We start from the raw sequence: 20,140 nt of genomic DNA, 5'->3' as shown, positions 1-20,140 counted from the left end.
GATTTTTCCAATCAGATCTCTTGTTTTCTCCACGTAGATATTATTAATTGAACCCTTCCAGACATTTATATATCTTATTTTCTGATACTTTTAGTATGGTTGATATAAACTTGATGAACTTCCAGTATTTGAAATGAACTGAAATACACAGCACTTGAGTTAGCTCAAATTATTTGGATTATGATATTAAACAAATACAACTATAAAACTAGATATAAATTTCTTATACTTATAATTCTTATAAAGTTAAAACAATTTTACAAATCAAATACTAACAAAACAATAAGTCAATAAACCTATCGGTGTAAATTTATTGTGATGGGAAATGTTTCGCTAAAACCAATAGATGCGTACAATGTAAATTTAATGCCTTTATGGCACTAGTTATTGTAGGTTATGCAGTTTAACACACTACTATATGAGGGTGTAGTATGTAAAAAGTGACTCTCCCATCTCTCCATTTTGACTATAGTGAAAATTTTGTAGAGCATTTGATATGATGTCACTTAGCCTTCATTTGATATAAATGGATCCCTAATTATTGTCAATAAGCGAGAATTATTTTATATGGCACAGGGTACTTTAACTACAAAAGCAAATTCAGACTCCATATTTAGAGCATTCATATGACTGAAGATTCATAATATGTTTACACTGAAACCTTTCAAACTATCACCAGCATATATTTATATATTTACAAGATTGCTGGGAGAGAACCTGTGGACTCCGTGAGAGTAAACCTGCAGATTTCAGTCAAAGAAACACTTCTATAGGAATCCACTATTTAGCTGCAAATCCTTCTTTATTCTGTAAAGTCATTCCCTAAATTATGACAAAATTATTATTTAAGTTCAGATGCATCACAATTTTTATTTTCTTAGAGTTTTAAAATGAATACTTCATAATTTTTAATTTAACCCAAAAACCAACACCTCTAATATCCTTAATAATGAACTATTACAATTTTAGTGTGATATTGCTTAAAAACAGTAAAAAAATGTGATAATGATAAGATTTTCAAAATTTTATTAGACATTAATTATCTGACCAAGATTTTCATTCAACAGAATTCTATAATTCAAATATTTCTTGAATTTAATGTTCAATACAAAATTATATTATAAATGTAGAGTAAGATTAATCCCTGTGCAAATTGGATTTTTCAAGCCAGTATCTCCCACCTCATCAATTCAAGTAGCCCACCATGCCTTAAAGATTGACTTTAAAAAAATGGCATTTAAAGAATTCTTTCAATAGGAATTTATAAACATAGCAAAGGAATTCTCTGAGAGGAATTAGGCCTACTTCTACAGAATGAACTGCAGATTAGAAACAGTTAAGATAAGAATAAATATATTGAACAAATTACCAGTTAAAGATATAGTATAGGTATAGCACTACTCTGGATTTCTCATTATAGGACATATATGGGTAACTAGCTAGTGATATATAGATATAAATACAAACATGTTTCAGAAAGATTTAAAATACATATAAAAAGATAAATATGTACATATAAGTGAAAAAATGGTTAAGGAGGATTTAAAATAACATTGAAGGATATAAATCATTTAAGAATACAAAATATGAAAAAGAAGGAAGGTATGAGGAATTGACCCAAAACCCTAGTCTTTACCATAAATTATTTAGTATCAATGTCAAACATCATAAAATTGTCAAGCGCATACCTAAGAATGAAGAATATCATGTCCTGCATCTACCCTGATCTGGCTTCTCACTTTCTTTCCCAGCTTGATTTTGCTTTTCTACATCTATATCTCATATCTGTCTTGCTGCTTTTTAGTGTCAGAGCTCAAATGCTGATATTCGAGTGACTTTCTACTGCAATCTGTGTTACTTAACTATTTTTTACAATCTATGCGACACAAGATATTCTACTGTGGTTTAGAAGAGAAATTACGTAGTCAGATAGGCATTCTAATCTTGCTTCTATTAATCTAGTAATTTGTGTGCTATAGAACAATTAAATTAACCTTTAAAAATTTCAGATTTCTGAACTGTCAACTGAAGGATAACAATGCTCACCTCATTTGTTGCTATGAGGACCAAATAAGAACATATTTCAAGGCACAAGGGCTTGTATACAGTAAGCAAAATATATGCATGTAGGGTGTTTTTTTTATTACATTGGATTTTTTACTTCTTTATAACTCCCTTATTGTTTAAATACACTTTGTTTTGCTTTGCTGTGATGGAAGGTATTCTAGAATTCGATGACTTTGGGATAGAAAATGACTATCTTCGAGGTCAAATAAATGAAGATTCTCTAATGATACAAAAATTGTCTTTTTTTTAACCATTGTTTCCTTCATATCACAAATATTCACAATATTTTTTGGTCTTTATAGTTGAACATAGACTTAACTGTTTCCTACCCTTGATATTAAATATGAAAACAATGTTAAAGAAATGTGAAAGAAAGTAAGAGCCAATTTCATAAATAAACCTGCCCCTCAAAAAAGATGCAAGAAAAAAACACTGCAAATACAGGAAAGGTATTTTGTATAACATTAGGATATCATAAAAGTTTGACTATGCTAGATTAAATATAAACACACAAAGCAAACACAGACACACTTAAAATGTGAACAAGATATTAAAATTTTTCTTCAATAAATGTGCTTAGCACTGGATATATTAAGTAGTGTATTCCCATATATTATAACTATGCAACTATATGTACTTTATGGACATTCCAAAATAGTCCCTTAACTCCTTTACTAAAGACAATTCCTATTTTTCTGAAAGATACTTAATGGTAATTTAAAACAAAAATTATTTGTTAACTTAAATATTAATCTGTGCCGGTGATGAATTATCTTTTGGCAATAGTGCTAGTGTTTTTATATTATACACTCAGTCAGTAGCTACAGTATAGAGCTGTTTTATTTTCCTTCCACCCCCACCAAAATATCTTAGTAATGTCTTCACAATTTTTCCTTCAGTGGTAAGTAAAAAGACATATCTATAATTAAGAAGAATTCATAAATTTGAAAAGTGACCTGATCAAACACGTTGCTTAGATTTTTAGGTACAGAAATACAAATACAGTATTTCTCAAATGAACTTTTAATAATGAGTAGCTAGATTAAAACAAACTACTGTTCTAGGAACTGACCATAAAATACAGAACAAAACAGTCAATTATTTGACCTAATGGAACAGACATTTTGTGTTGAGGGCACAAGCAAATATAAATAACAGTGTGTGTAACTAAATTCTTTTAAGATAAAATATAAACCAGTTGGGTGATAGATTCGATAGAGTGGTCACACAGTGGCTTCAGTGAGGTAGTGACATTTAAGCATATATAAATGAAGTGAAGGAGAGATCCAGGTAAATATCAAGTCTCAAAGAAAGCAGTTAAAGGAATAAAGAAGGCAGGGAGAGAAAGGTTGGGAAGGAGGGAAATAGGTAGGCAAGAAGAAAGAAGAGAAAGAAGACCAGACTTCTTTGCATGTAATGTAAACTCCTCTTTTCTTCAAATACAAAGACTGAGCTATAGTTATTAGAAGAAAAACATATATGTTCTTAAGATGTCCACATCATTTCTACAATAATAAGCCCAGAAATTAATATGGAATATTTTGGGAAGAAAGAGAGTATTTGATTTATGGCAAAGTTAAAATTTTGTGAGTCATCAAACTTACAATTTTGTGGAAGAGTCATAAAATTTATCTTCCAATATTTACTATTCTTTCAATTCCTTTGTAAGTATTATACAATGTAAATTAAAGCACATGTTCTTTTTTTTAAAACTCATGTTCTTCAAATTAAATGTGACTATTAATATACTTATGTTAATTAAATTTGTATGTTAAATATTTTTAAATATTCATACATCTTTCAGGTTAAAGTGTATATCTGAAACTAATGTAACATTGTGTGTCAATTATACTAAAAAATAAAAAAATAAAAATAAATAATGGCTTTACCCTTTCCATGAAGCTTTTCATTGTCTTCCCTAGCAAAAATTACTATCTAAAATACCATGCACATCACACATATCTTATTGAATATATACTAAGGTACATGTCTCTATATGTTTAACCACCACCTAGAATTGTGTGTCTTAAGCATAGTAAATTCCAAAATCAAGTAGAAAGAAAGGAGTTATTTTAAGCAGTAGACAGTTTTATAAGAACATTGTACCATGCTTATTCATATGATTGTACATACATATGTACATATGTGAGTGTACATGTAGCTTGGAAATAAAATATGCCTTCAATATACACAGAGTAAGATACCTAAAAAATAGATCCCGTAACACATTCCCCAGAAACATTTCATATAAACAAAATGTAGTCATAGAAAAAGCAGTAGAATATTTGATTTTACATCCATGAAAGCAAAATTAAGTTTTCTCTAAACATTTACAGAGAAGAAATTAGATCATTCTAACCTAAACACTTAGAAATCTTTGGCAAAACATTGAATATGCAGTGTGTAAAATAATACGAATTACTTACAACCATTTCATTCAGAGACACCCAGCAATCTGGTGGGAAATCCTGCAGTAGTGGTACTAAGAACTGAAGACAGCCATCCCAGTGGCATAGGAGCAGCATCATGCCGATGAGGTTAAATATTCTCACCACTGCACTGGCAAGGTCATACGTCATGTGGAAAATCTGTTGACCAAAATATAAAATCAATTCTTATAATGCTTATCATCAGTTTTCTTTAAAGTCAAGAATATTACCAATGTCAGAAGACACTGACATTATGTTGTTTAAGTATCGATTTAATAAATACGTGGGAAGAACTTTTGCAAATAGAAACAGAGACGACATTTCTTTATCTTTACATTGAGGCCTGACACTCTGCTCTATGAGTACTACAGCCAACTATGGGTTTTCCACAAAGAACAGAGATAACATAACTACATTAAATGCATGGGTCATGTTTTAAAGATCATTGTTTTTTCCAATAGTTTTAATTTACTGTCCTTTCTGCACAATTTGGGAATGTTGCTCTAAAACAAGTTAATGGATTTAACCTTTTTCTTTGCTTCTCATCCCTTCCTAAATTAATGGATTTGTCGAAGGACCAAAAAACAACAAACAAAAAACACAAAGACTGAAAATCATAGGCAAAAGTAGATTAATTTCAACATATAAAATAATATTGAGATTTAACTGTAGTGAGTTTTATAACTATATGAGTGTAGGTATTTCTTTTATTGTGTATACTGAACATGAATAGCAGCCTTTGAGTTAAAAAGTTCTCTGAAATCGGTTAAAAAACAATTTTGCCACACTTCTTAAAAAAATAAAATTGTTAATTCCCTTTCCTGTGAAGCTTTCTCATTTATATTTTCATGAAATCCAATAGGACAGGTAAGATTATTTCAGAAAGCACAAAACTTAGGACAAATCAGTGATCTCTATTAGAACTTTGGGAGTGTAAATTTACATATAGCTGATATCTATAACTTTTCATCCATCGAGTATTCCAAGAAATAAAATGAGAACCTGAATCCTTTCTTTAGCAGCTCATATATTATATCACTCCCTACTGCTAATATTTCTGCTTATATTTTACCTATTCTAGAATAACAAAAGTCACTTGAGAGCAGACCTACATTCCAGAATAAAGGATTTTTTCCTAATTGTTAAAAGGCTATTGAGTTAATGAAATTAATAAATATGCATAAATACACAAAGAAACAACACTGAGATTTTTAGAATCACATTTGTATAATTCATCAAAAGAATAGTCTATTTTTGAAGTAATGAGGACACCATGTATTGCGAAGTTATCTGAGAAATAGAAAACTCACAAATTTTATATTTTGATTTATAAACTATATCTTTGTAAGGAATAGTCTGATGTATATGGAGGTAAAATGACAGTACATCTGGGATTTTGTTTTTATAAAATCACAAAATCTAATTATTTTTTACTTTGATACATTTCTAGAAGCCATTAATTCTTTCTTTAAACAATCTTCCTTTTGACATAGTAATTATAGTGAACAATTCTCACTTTCTTTCTGGGAGTGTACCCATGTTCTGAATCCCTTTTAAAGATAAGATTGGGGTCCTAGATTTTAAAGGCAATGGATCATGTATTTTTATATCCTCTATACACAGAACAATTCATTTTAAAGAGTTAAGAATTTTATTTTTCTTTACATTACTTCTTTTAAAGATTTAATTTACTTGAGAGAGAGAAAGAAAGAAAGAGAGTGAGACAGAGCATGATCGAGGGCATGGGCAGAGAGAGAGGGAGAAGCAGGCTCCTGGACAAGCAGGGAGCACACGGGGCTCGATCCCAGGACTTGGGCTGGGATAATTATCAGAGCAGAAGGCAGATGCTGAACTGACTAAGCCACCCAGGCAATCCACTTCTAAGTTATTTTTAAATTTGGTTTTGTATTGGCAAACTTAAAGAAAAGTACTTTTGATGTTATTCCCCCTGATATTTCTTGGTCACTAAATATGTAAATAGAAATCCTAACAAAATTTTCATCAATAATTTCTCATTAAAAGCAATAAAAATATATAATTTAAAAAGCTTTCTACTATTAAAGTAGGAAAATATAATGGGCATGGATTTAAACATTTTTGTTTAGTACTGGAACCCTATACATTTTTACCTAAGTATTTCCTGACAAAATGGTTCAATATGTCTCGAGTAAGTGTTGCTTTGCTATGAAATTGGGTAAAGGTGCAGAATATAAACTTGTGGGTCAAACAAGGAACTAATCATCTTTCAACCTGATTATCTGAAATAAGCAATATCTGAAAACTCTCTGCCAAAGTCTATAAATTATAAGCATGTAGGCAATCATGCAATTGAGACTTTGGAGCGAAGTCTGGGATGTTACAGAGACCTAGATCTTGTTCCTAACACATCTGACTTTTATGGCTTTTCCACTTTCTTTGTGAGCATTTAGATTCTTTTTTATGGGGTTTTAAAGAGATCATTTATAGCAATTTATACCATATGCAGTAATTCAGCAATTCCTTTAAGAAAATCCTATTATTTCTGAAATGTTTTCCCAAGAAGCATAACCACCATTTTCAGAAAGGAAGTTAATGGTGATACAAGGCCTTTCATAACATAGTTGAAATGCAGTTTTTGTTCCATTTTGCTTCCATGCGGTTACTGAACTCCCGATTGTAACAAGAATTAAAGAATTAAACCTATTTTCTACTTCATTTCTTTTTTTTAAAATTTATTTATTCATCATGAGAGACAGAGGGGGGGGAGAGAGAGACACACACACACACACACAGAGAGAGAGAGAGAGAGAGAGAGAGAGAGAGAGGCAGAGACACAGGCAGAGGGAGAAGCAGGCTCCATGCAGGGAGCACAATGTGGGACTCAATTCCAGGTCTCCAGGATCACGCCCTGGGCCGAAGGCGTCGCTACTCCATTTCTATTCCAACCTTATATTTCCAACCTCCATTTCCTTTTTATTTCTATTTCCAACTTCATACAGTACTAATATTAGATTCATGTACTAACTCTGCTATATAGACAATACTCAGGAGCAGTCTCCCTTTTTGGTCTTTAACATTCTGTGTTCAAAAGTAATTTTACTTTTTGGAGCTACCCCAAAATCTAACTTTGGAAGAGGCATGACCAGGTTGACTATCCGGACACTGGTCAATACCAGAGGTTATTTTCAAATAGACAAATCTGTGTATCTCCCTCTCGACTTGTCTACCTGATAAAAGGACATCATAATGTAGTATAACTTGTGATGTATACTTAACGTGGTAGAGTGCTTAGGTCCAAACTGTCTCTTGAGCTCTTATTAATTAATACACCCTGGTAGGCATAATCATTTCACTGACAGTTGTTGAGACTATTGAAGGCTCTGTTAAAACCTTGGTCACAGAAGATTTGGAATAAGAAAACTATTCCCTTATGGAGCACATTTATACAAAGACACATTAACCAAAAATGGAAAAATCTGATCCAGTTCATGCATAGCTACAACTTCTTATTGTCTAAGGGCAGCTTGTATGATAAATCTAAGTATGACTTTACTCAACTTTCTGATCAAGTAGCTAATACCATTGATTAATTAACATTTTCTTTTTTGTTCCATCTACAAGGTAGATATCCTTAAGTGATAAATTACCATCTAAATCAATTATCTTAAAGCTCCTGCATGCAAAACCCATTCCATACAAAAATGGCATCACATATGACCCTCAATAAACTGTCAAATGAATGAAAGAGAATATTGCATTTAACAATAATAGCATAAGCACTTTTTTACGATCTTAACAATGTGAAGCTTCTGCTTTCATGTTTCAAACCAGAGAATTTTTTTTTTTTAAGATAACTCTATAATTTTCTACCTTCCAAGTAATCTGACTTGAAACCTGATTTGACTGCTCAAAATGTGGGTAGCAGTAAGACAGGTTGCTCTGACCCACTCTCAATATGCTGCTAAGTGGTACTTGTAAGAGTCAACTAAAAAAACAACAACAGCAACAACAAAACCCTTAGAATTCAGGTAAGTTTCAAAAGCAGCTCTTTAATTTTATTTTCATCACAACTAGACTACAAAATATGTCAGTGGAATGCACTATGCTTTGCATTCATCCAGCTCAGAACACCATGTTGTTCATATAACTTCAATGAAAGGCATGATCTGGTCACAAATTCCCTTTGAATTCTTTTTATAATATTATAGTTCTAGAATTCACCCAGTTGGAGCTTAATGCTTCTAGATAAGATAGCTAATTAACTCTCCAAAACTGAAGAGTTCTCTAAGATAATTTGACTCAAAATCTCTGATTCTGCCTTACTATTTGCAAAATTGTTTGCCATGTTTTTTTGTTTGTTTGTTTTTTGCTTTTTTGCTATATTCCATCTTGTTTTTGAAAGGTTAAATCCCAAACTGTGCTGTAAGGCAGCATCCATAAATTAGCTGACTTCTTTCAAACCATGTCCACATTCTTTCTTGATAAACTGGATTTAGGGGGTTTTATTATTATTTATTTATTTAAAGATTTTATTTATTTATTCATGAAAGACCCAGAGAGTGAGAGATGGAGACAGAGACACAGGCAGGGGAGAAGCAGGCCCCATTCAGGGAGCCCGACGTGGGTCTCCAGGATCCTGGGTCTCCAGGATCACGCCCCAGGCTGAAGGTGGCACTAAACCACTGAGCCACACAGGGATTCACAACCCCCAACCCAATTTTTTTTTAATCTAATAGTTGGATTATGATCAGTAGGACCTTAAGTACCTTTAACCATTTGGTGTTCTGTGTTTCACCTAACTACAAAAATTGTCAACATTAATTTAAGACTTTCCATAGCATGCATTCATCTATCCCTTCTCTTTGGCTTCATGAATAGGAATCTTTCAACGTCTAGGTTTCTTCTGTGATCTCAATAGTGATTCAAGGCCTCAAATATACCTGAAAAATTCTTACCAAAGTAACATTAAGAGAATCAACTGGGTCAGAAGTGATTCTTTTGACAAATAACATTCTTATTTTTAAGGGTTCAGCAAGGCCGGGTACCTTTGTTTCTTTTGTTGTTGTTGTTGCTCTTTACAAATCTGCACCTGCATAAATCCAATTACCTTTTGTGTGGAGTGTCTATATGCCATGTTGACACAGAATATAAGAAAACAAACACTTACCAACTCAGTCTATTTCACAGCTCCCATGTTATCCAGGATTCAAGGTGTGGTAGCCCTAAGTCAATATTTTAAGAACCCTATTGCACCTTCTGCAATTCTTAGCTTGAAAGTGATCCCGGTTATCTTACCATGCTTTCAGTACAAATTGCAGAATGTTTTACTTGATCTATGAGAGAAGTGCACTCTTCACAGTAATCTCTTTGAACACTGAGCAGTGACTGCAGTTCCTATTCTATCTAGGATCTCACTCAGAATGGCCAGCACACAACTTTCAGAAAAGTCAACGGCTGAGGCCTCTCATCTCAGCCTCTATAAGTACTCAAAGTGCAATTATTCACTCCACAATTTCTTGCTCACCTATTGTCAAATTCTCACACTGTTGAGTGCTTTCTTCCGGGATTTTTTTTTCCACTTTCCCTTCCAAAATTCTCCTTTCATCATCAACTAACTCTCATACACCCTCATTCTCTTTGTGACATTCTCCCTCTCCTTCTCTGCTTTTCCTGAGATGTAGGAGTCTCCCTCAACCTCTCGGATAGCCTCAGTTTCCCTGGTATCTTTCTCAAACAGAGTTGGTTCAATTCTTTCTTATTTCATAAGCCTTAGGTTCTGATGGTAGTGGCCTCATTTTCTCAGCTTGCTTTTGCTGCTTTCAGACGATTATTTGTCCAGCTGTATTAAAAACAAAACAAAACAAAAAACCTTTCTCTTCAGTGCTCATCCATTTGGCTATTCCGCTCATAATGTCCCCTCATTTCTGCGCAAAATAACCTCTCAATCTCCAGCCTCAGCACATCTTCATTTAATAGAGGACTCTGTGTTTTTCCATTTCCTTTTCTTTGCAAAATGTCAACTGCTGATTAATCAAAAAAGCTACTTTCTATACCTGAGCTACTGACAATTACTGGAGAGGAAATTAGATTGTGGCTACTAATTTTTTTTTTTTAAATAGCAACCTTATTTGAGACCTTTATGGTCTATTCATTTCCTTATTCCTAACACCATTCATCCTATATTGTTTCCTGTCTTCCTACCTCCCCAAAGCTCATGAGTATCCTACTCAGTTTCAGATTACAATTTTAGCTTTTTCAGAGGAAACACATTCTTATGTTTGAATCCCCTTGACTCTGACCCTTCATATCTTCCAACAAACAAACCTCTGCAGCTTTTCTTACTGGCCTTTTCCTAATATCAAAATAAAGCATGCCTTTTATTAAAATGAATCTCTACCAACTTTTGATATTAATCTAAACTTCCTTCTCCTCCAGGAACCTAAATAATTAGTTCACGGTTCCTCAATCTCTGGGGAAAACCAACTATCTTCCCAACCGTTGTGGACAGATACTTTTGTAAAGTTCAGCAAAAATGAACTAATACATAAATGAAATTTAAAAACCTATGACATATGTTATACAAGCCTACTGCTTATGATCTTGGATGTGGTGGCAATATCAAATTACTATAATTACTTGATTACTTTTCTCTTAAAAATTATTAACTTCTACACTAGCTTTACCCCAAATGTGTAGAAATAAAAATTTCTCATTTCTTCAAAAACATTCCAAATTGAAAAATAATTCTTCATGGCCTAGGTACTTAGCTAATTCTCTCTCTCTCTCTCTTTTTTCCCCTTTATAGTCTTTCCAGTTTGGCTTCTCAAAAAAATTCTCCTCCCTGGAATTTTGAGGCAGAGAGAGAGAGCTGGCCTGCCTTCACCCACCTTTAGTGGGTAAAGTGGTTTTCTTTTCTCAGTTACATGTGCAAATTACCATCTGGTGCAAAATCCGATTTCCTGAAGGACGTATGTGTCATAGTTACTTTGTGCCTCTGTCCCCCTCCCCCTTCTCCATAGATGTAAGGAGTGTAAAGATATTTAAGGCTGACTTCATTTTCCCAAGTGGGAAATTGAAGCTTAAGAAAAAAAAATACATCTACTTGAGCATTCTTTTTGAAATGGCACAGTTATATCATTGGAATTATAGAGAAGAATATGTCTTATCACATGACTCTGCAGTAAAACCAAATAGTTCTGATGTGGTCATAACAACTACTTATCTACAGAAGAGGATATACTAGGTATCAGCCATGACTATTAAAGCATGGAATATAGTCGCTTGTGTGTGTGTTATTTTGGTCATGTCCACATATTTCTTTAATAGACATATGTAGATATAAAGTTTAAAATTCAATTTGAGATATTTTAATTGTAAAAAAATTGTCACATTTCTTATATTTTCCCCTTACTTCTATTTAGACTTTATGACCCTTTCATTACTTTGCCATTTTATTGTATATCATCTATTTTTAATTATAGATATTTTTATATAAGATACTAATTGCATATACCTAAACATTTAAAAAAAATAAATCTTTAGGCAAAATGGTTCTTCAAGTTGCTTCATCTTAATTTTACTAGTCTGACAAAAAATCCAAAAGCATGAGTTATTAAAGAAACATAAAAATGGTGAAATTTTGTAATATACATTCTTTGAAGATTTCTGGTAGGAAACGATGATAGGAAACAGTTATAATGTGAGGTATAAAAGTAATGAAAAGTGGGAAACACAATGCCTGGGGGCATAGAGTTGACTCAGCAAATCTTTTTTCTTCCACAGAGGTTACTCCATTAACAGTGAATTTTCATAAATGGGTCAGGGCTAAAGAGTACCTAACGGAGATAAAATGTCTCTACTAAGCTTATTCATTTTCCTTTGAATTTCAAGTCATCATCAGCTGACGACTGGGAATAAGTCAGAAACAAAAGTGCTTATGATAGGTTACATTTTTAAACTGAATATAGCTACATCTTCACATTTAAACAATTCCTTAAGAAAAAAAGAGTACATCTTTTTAACTTCTGTAAGGACTATGTTGTATAACAGAACATCTATTTATTGGACTATGCCCTGGAAATACCAAAGAGCAAGCGTGACCCCCTCATGTGCTTAATTTACTTTAGGAAGTAGTTTACACACGGGAAAAACAAAAAATTACAAAAGATATTTAAAACGGTCCTATTAAGAGGAAAATGTGATGGATTCGTATTATGGAAAAACTAAATGAATTAAAATCTAACAATTTAAGATCATTGCCTACGCTTCTATTACAAATTTCAAATTGCTATAACTGTAGACAATATATACATATGTATAAGATATATTGAAAATATGAGGAAAGTAAAAACATATATATTTTTTAAAGATTTTATTTATTTATTCATGAGAGACACAGAGAGAGAGAGAGAGAGAGAGAGAGAAGCAGAGACACAGGCAGAGGGAGAAGCAGGCTCCATGCAGGGAGCCAGATGTGGGACTTGATCCAGGGTCTCCAGGGTCAGGCCCTGGACCGAAGGTGGCGTTAAACCGCTGAGCCACCCAGGCTGCCCCTAAAAAACATATTTTATGAGGGATCTTTGCATGTTATTTTATTTTTATTTTTTAAAGATTTTATTTTTGTTTATTTACTTGAGAGAAAGAGAGAAAGCAGGAGCAGTGGGAAGAGGGACATGGGTAGAAGAGGGAAGGGTTTCTGCTGAGCCAGGAACCCAGCTTGGGGCTCCATCCCAAGACCCTGGGATCATGACCTGAGTCGAAGGCACACACTTTACTGACTGAGCCACCCTGGCATCCCTGCACCTTATTTTAGTAATGGCTGTGGGAAGGCGCTTTCATGCTTAATTTAAGAAACACTTAATTTCAGGATAAAGTCAGGACTAAGATACTGATTGAATGAAATTTAATTAATTTTTTTCTGAACTTTAAAAAAATCTTATCTCGAAAATTCAAAATGAAAATTTTATTTTTTTAAGATTTTATTTATTTATTTGTGTGTGAGAGAGAAAGCGTGAGCAGAGGGCAATGGAGAGGGAGAAGCAGACTCCTTGCTAAACGGGAGCCCAACTTGGGGCTTTATCCCAGGACCGTGGCATCATGACCTGAGCCAAAAGCATATGCCCAACTGAGCCGCCGATGCATCCTGAAAATTTTATTTTTTTAAATAAAAAATTAACATTCACTTTTTATTATCTAGTACACAGTAAAAATGGTATTCAAGTAAACTATCATAAGTGGTTACATAAGTTTGTGTGTGTATGTGTGTATGTGTGTGAGTGTAAAGAGGGCGAAAACTAAAACTAAACCACATTAGCAGTATTCGTAAATTCTGTAGCTCTTGTGAATGAATTTCAAAGATATTTCCATAACACTGTTGGTTTTACAGAGAACTGGGGAATAATTCATTTTAGAAATAACATAAGACTAGTAATAGTCTCATTTTTATCTTTATAGTTTCATGCAATTGTTTGTTCACTCTCTGCACTTTTGTATAGCTGCAGTTTCATCAGATTTGTAATATGTTAGACGCTCCAGTAAGTATAAATGTGGTTGTCTCTATATTTTGAGCTACAAATAGTAAAATTATTCTAGTTCTTATCAGTTCATTTCCTAAGCATATGAAACCAATCACATGGATTCGTGCTTTTTGAAGGACAAAAACAGACCATACAATAAATATATTTAATCTTTGTAAGATGATATTTTATTTTGGAGACTTCATCTCATTAATTTGTATTTTAAAATTCATCTAAGTGATGAATACTCTTAAAACAGAAAGACCACGTCAGTGTTTAAGTTCTAGTGACTAAATTATAAAAGCAAACAATGAAGAGGATGTTTAAATTCATTTTATACATGGAATAAATTGTTTTCCTACAGACAGTATCTTGTTGATATTATATAGTCAATACATGGCCATTGAATTGCTTTGAAATTACCAAGTAAGAATATCACATATACTTGTAGTCTATTCAGATATGTCATCCAGAAAGAATTTTTGTACTAAATCCTCAGTTAATCAAATATTGTATAAAATTCATAATATATTTGTTGGTCTCTTGTGAATATTTTTTAAGTATTCCCATATGGTATTACATATTGTTATGTCTTCTGTTTTCTATAAGTTCTGTGAGAAAAAAGATGGACTCCAATATTCTTGGTTTCACATTCATGAACTTCCTTAAATTGAAAAGTGAAAATTCATGTTTGGCTTCTTAACCAATATTTTTGGCCTAAAATATTAAAAATTGTAGTGTTTGTTGTATGGCGAAATGTTTAAAATTTGAACATATATATTTTCATGGAACATTGAACTGCTAGGCACATAATATATATTTATTTTTTACTTCGAGCTATCATTTTGCCAATCTTAGAGATAAATAATAAGGTTAACATAAAATTATAAAAATACTGAACAACAGTTTTTGCAGTGTAAGAACTTTAAAAAAAAATGCCTATTGGAGAAATGCATAACTTGAAACCAGGAAACTAGATTTCTAATTCTCACTTTGAATTAATTAAGCGTCCAAAAATTTGCCTTAGCTTTTCAACTAAAAGAAAGGAAATGGAGAGAAAACGACCCCTGAAATACAGTACATGTTTAAAATTCCATAATAGGGATCCCTGGGTGGCGCAGCGGTTTGGTGCCTGCCTTTGGCCCAGGGCGCGATCCTGGAGACCCGGGATCGAATCCCACATCAGGCTCCTGGTGCATGGAGCCTGCTTCTCCCTCTGCCTATGTCTCTGCCTCTCTCTCTCTATGTCTATCATGAATAAATAAATAAAATCTTAAAAAAAATAAATTTAAAAAAAAAATAAAATAAAATTCCATAATACTTTTTACTTTAGGATTGAAGAAGTATAATTTCAAAAAGTGAAAACACAGAGAAGCCAACTACACACACACACACACACACACAAACACACACACACACGTCCCAAATGGAAGATGAAACGGAGGTAAAACACTGACTTATATAAGTAATTTCCCTAAACCCTTGTTTATAAAACAAATAAGGTAAACAAAATATAATAATAAAATTAATAGTAATATAAATATGTGGTAAAATAAAATGCAATAGAGGACATTTTATTTAAATTAACTGTATGATGTCTTTCTCAACATCCCCAGCCTCCACTCACCATTTATAGTCTAGAAAGATGGTGTGCAAACCAGCTCATTGCACCATTTTCCAAGAGAAGCCAATAGGAAAGATAAGAGAAAGGAAAGCTGCCTTCGGGAAAAAAAAACTATTAAGATGAAAACAATGCTTCTTCACAATTTTTTAGTGGTAGCCATAAGAATTACCTCATGCACTGGCATGTCATCTTGATACTCTGGCCAGGTGAGTCAGTCAAGTTAAAAAATACTAATTTATTTGAGTGGATTTGTATCAGAGTCACTCTGGAAGAAAAAAATGGTTCTGGAATTATCTTGGCAAATGCCTTCTGAAAGAAATCACTAAGTACATGATTTTGGGCTTTAGGCCATAAAATACAGCTATAAATCTTAGTGAGTAAACCACACATGATGAAACCCAGTAAGTGAGAAAAACATATTATTGCAACCTCCCCAAAAGATACTTAAAAAATAAATAAGTGTTACCAATGTTGCTAGCAACCCAAGAAACATTTAAGTAAGATTTGATCTATTGGAAAATGGCATGATTTCAGATTTACTGGCTGGACACTTTCCAGAACCACATATGCACTATAATGCTTTGTCAATTCAGATAATAGTGCATCAATGTATTTGCTAGAACATGTGAAGTGTTGAAAATACTTAAGTATCAGAAACATTATAAGAATTACATCAACTACTCTATGTGGAAGGACCCTCAAGAGTAATAGGCTTTTTTTGGAATACATTTGATTTTTCTTATCACCAAAACCACTTATCAGTATTGGCTCTGTGCAGAATAATGGTAGGCAATGGATTCTTCAGTGCTCCTGGAATCACCTCCACCACATACACACTCATGCAAATACTTTCTTCTCCAGAATCACCCACCTGTTTTAAGAAGGGCTCATTTTGGGATGCCTGGGTGACTCAGCGGTTTGGAGCCTGCCTTTGGCCCAGGGCATGATCCTGGAGTTCCAGAATTGAGTCCCACACTAGCCCCCCTGCATGAAGCCTACTTCTCCCTCTGTCTATGTCTCTGTCTCCCTCTCAGTGTGTCTGTTATGAATCAATAAATGAAGTCTTTAAAAAAAGAAGGGGTCATTTTTCTCTAGACCTGCTGCAGGATCACCAGAATTGTTGCTCCTTTGAACACATTTTGTAGTAGCCACACTTAATCTCAGTTTATAGCTTTTGGGGGGTGGGGTGTGGTTATGGGAGTCGGGACATGTATGAGATGTCTTTTTCTCTTTTATTCCTTTAACAACAACTTTTCTGAGTATAGAATTCTAGATTGAAGATCATTTTCTCACAGATATTTAAAGACTTGTCTCCATTCCTTGCAGCATCTAGTGAACTATATCTTTCCCCAGATATGTGTCTAATTTCTTCAATGAAAGGATGAGTTTTCCATGTGTGTGCAGGGTGTGAGAGTGGGGTTGTAAGTAATGATTTGTGGAGTTGTCATATTGATCTTAAATTCAGCACTTTGCCCTACTGCTCAGTTACGTTCTGCATTAAGCCTTTGACTTCAAATCCAAATGCCTCCAACAGTTCACAGGACAGACTGGTTCTCACTTCTTTTGCAGACCATTTTGTAGTATATTCCAGAGTCTGATTTTTCTCTCCATGTATAATCCTTCACTCTGCTCCCTTAAATTTAGAATCTTTTAAGAATTTTGAGACCTTTCTCATCTAAATAAGAATTCCCTACTCTTGTTCCCTTCTGTCCTATAGATGCATTCTTTTTTCCACTTGGTTTCTTTCATTGTGCTGGAGGGACAAAATACCCACATATTGTGTCTTATCTGTATTCCCCAACCAGAAACCTTGTATTTTCTTCTCAATTGTTTGAATTGTCAACCCAAACATAAAAGGACTTCTATAACTCAAATTCATAGCGACACATTCTTTCTGGAATAAGTGTTTTGTTCCAATGAGCTGTTGATTTTTCAATTGCCAATAAGTCATCCTTAAACTAGTTTAAATTTGCAACATAATTTCCAACCTCTAAGTTACCTTCCCTCAATAATTATCCTTAGAGTTTTTGTTTTACACACTTATACTTAAAAATACATTTAGAATCATATTGTCAGGATGCCTCGGTAGCTCAGTAGTTGGGCGCCTGCCTTCAGCTCAGGTCACGATCCGGGGATCCGGGATTGAGTCCCACATCCAGCTCCCTGAGAGGAGCCTGCTTCTCCCACTGCCTATGTCTCTGACTCTCTCTCTTGGTCTGTGTCTCTCATGAATAAATAAATAAATCTTTTTTTTTTTTTTAAAGAATCACATTATCAAGTCCTTATCCCATTCCTAAAATTATGTTGGTCTTTGTTGTAACTGATTTAATTCATTAATTATTTTATGTCTGTCATTTTTTTCAACATTATTATCTCATATCTCCAACCTCCAATCTCAACTTCTTAGTGAACTACCTTCTCACCAAATATAGTCTACTTGGCATCTAGAATTATCATTTTATAATTCAAACTTGATCATATTAGTTCTCTGCTTGAACTTTTGTTAGAGGTCCAAAGACTCTTCAAATGTCCAAACCCCTCAGCCTATTATAAAAAGCCCCTTGTGATCTGCCCTCCATCTGCCATTTTACCATCATCTCTCATACCTCCTTTCTAGGTATTCCATGCTGGAGCAGACCAAAATCGTCATAGTACCCTTAATAAACATCAATTAGAGCCTGTATCTTTTTACATACTATTCTTTCCTGGTACAAGGCCTTCCATTCTATCCGTTTTCTGACAGACTTTCTTCTTCATATTTCAAAACTTGGCTCAAACATAGCTTCCTCAGGAAAAGCTTACTTGACTTCTCCAGGGAGAGAATTAAGAGTTTCCTCTCATGGGATCTAGTCCAGAACTCTATGAAAATGCTTTATACTTGACTCTAATTATGTGTTTATATGTCTGTGTTGTCACTAGATCATAAACCTGTAGGTCAAGGACTGTATTTGCATAGCAGGTACTTGACATGTTTACAAAATATAAGAATGTGAACAAGAGAGGAAGGAAGAAAAGAAGGAAGGGGTAGGGTGAGTAAAGAAAGAAGTTCCCAGTTTGGAAACAAGTGGCACATTTTACTAAATGGGGACCTTCAGGATTACTCAAGATTATTATATATTTTTTTCGAATTCTGTGTGCGTGATAACAGAATAGAGACTCTGATTTGAAAAGAATCTTTATCATGTACCTGTAATAAAATAAATTACATACAAATTTTGTGTGTAATTTTGGTACTCATTAATTCTGGAATATCTGTCATCTTTTGCTCCACTCTGGTTACATGATCAATGTCCATATAGACATTGTCATCACAGTCACTTATCTTTATTCAAACTTTTAATTATCAAAATTTACTTCTCTGATGACATCTTTTTTTACTTTCTAGTTTTTATTTTTCATTATCTTACTCTCACTAAACTGTTTTTTAAATTGTTTTAGGTGGATACTGTTGGAAAAGTTGTATTTTCTCCTGTTCTTTCTGCTCATCACTTCCTTTATTACCCAGTCTGACACAAAAGCCCATTATTTCAACCAATATCTTATCAAAATTGTCAATTATCTTCTCCTCTGCTGTAGTCTCATGGTAATGAGACTTCTGTTCCAAGATTAACTGACTGCCCAAATTCTCACTCCTATAAATGAGCAGCTTCCATATATTGCTAAAAATAACCCCATAACTGTACAACTAGCTCATGGTTTTAATATCAACTAGGTTTTCAGCACTGTTTAGTGTTATCTGCATGTTCCTATACAGTATACAGTATGTATCTGATTCCCAGGGCAGCTACTTCAAAGTTTGTCAAGTCTCCCAAAGTCTACCAGCCCTCACCTGCTTACCTCATCAGAAGAAAATATTTAACTTCCAATTTTACTGAGAAACATTGTCATTTATAGACATGTTTATATCCATTATTTTTCCTTACTTTAGAACATGTCTTTTTTTCTCTGTGACAACTGTCTTTTCTTTTCTTAATGTTGCTTTATGTTTACTGACCTTGTTTCATTAATTATTCCTTCCTCCTTAGACTCCTCTCTATATTTTCTCTCATCGGAATTTAAGCACACTTAAATCTTTCCTATATTAAAAAAAAAATTGTCCACAGAACCTCTGTTCCTCTCCATCCAGTATACTGATATCTACTTCTCATCTCAGCTATACTGAAAATTTGTTTACACATTCTCCATTTTTTTTTACCCTATATTCAATTTTTAAACATTGTAGAACCTAGTGTCTCCTCTGTCAGCTGAGAACATTCATGGTAAAATTGGCATATATTTCTATGACTACAATAAGCAATATGCAAATCACATTTGCTTGACCTTCCTGCATATTCACCTGGTTTTATTTATTCCTCCTTCACAGTTGTCTGTTTCTGATAGGCAATTTTCCTTATTGTTCCTCGTTTACTCCCATTTCTCTTGTTAATTACATTCAACACCAAGTTATACATTCTCTGGTCTTCAGGAGTTGAAATTGTTTGGGTTCCACTCTACATATTCTCTTTGAGGGACCCTTCCACTTCCAT

The 20,140-nt window shown here is 33.5% G+C and overlaps 1 protein-coding gene across 1 annotated transcript in view; it reads right to left on the bottom strand.

Moving 5' to 3' along the window:
• Window positions 1-20,140, bottom strand: part of HCN1 (hyperpolarization activated cyclic nucleotide gated potassium channel 1) — a 386,229-nt gene that overhangs the window by 163,871 nt on the left and 202,218 nt on the right. The window contains exon 3 of the mRNA XM_077896021.1: window positions 4,494-4,655. Within this exon, the coding sequence (XP_077752147.1) occupies window positions 4,494-4,655 (162 nt within the window). The remainder of the gene's footprint in view (window positions 1-4,493; window positions 4,656-20,140) is intronic.

Source organism: Canis aureus, chromosome 4, assembly GCF_053574225.1.
Source record: "Canis aureus isolate CA01 chromosome 4, VMU_Caureus_v.1.0, whole genome shotgun sequence".
Lineage (NCBI taxonomy): Eukaryota > Metazoa > Chordata > Mammalia > Carnivora > Canidae > Canis > Canis aureus.
The sequence above is the reverse complement of the archived record's forward strand: the minus strand, read 5'-3'. Positions and strand labels throughout refer to the sequence as shown.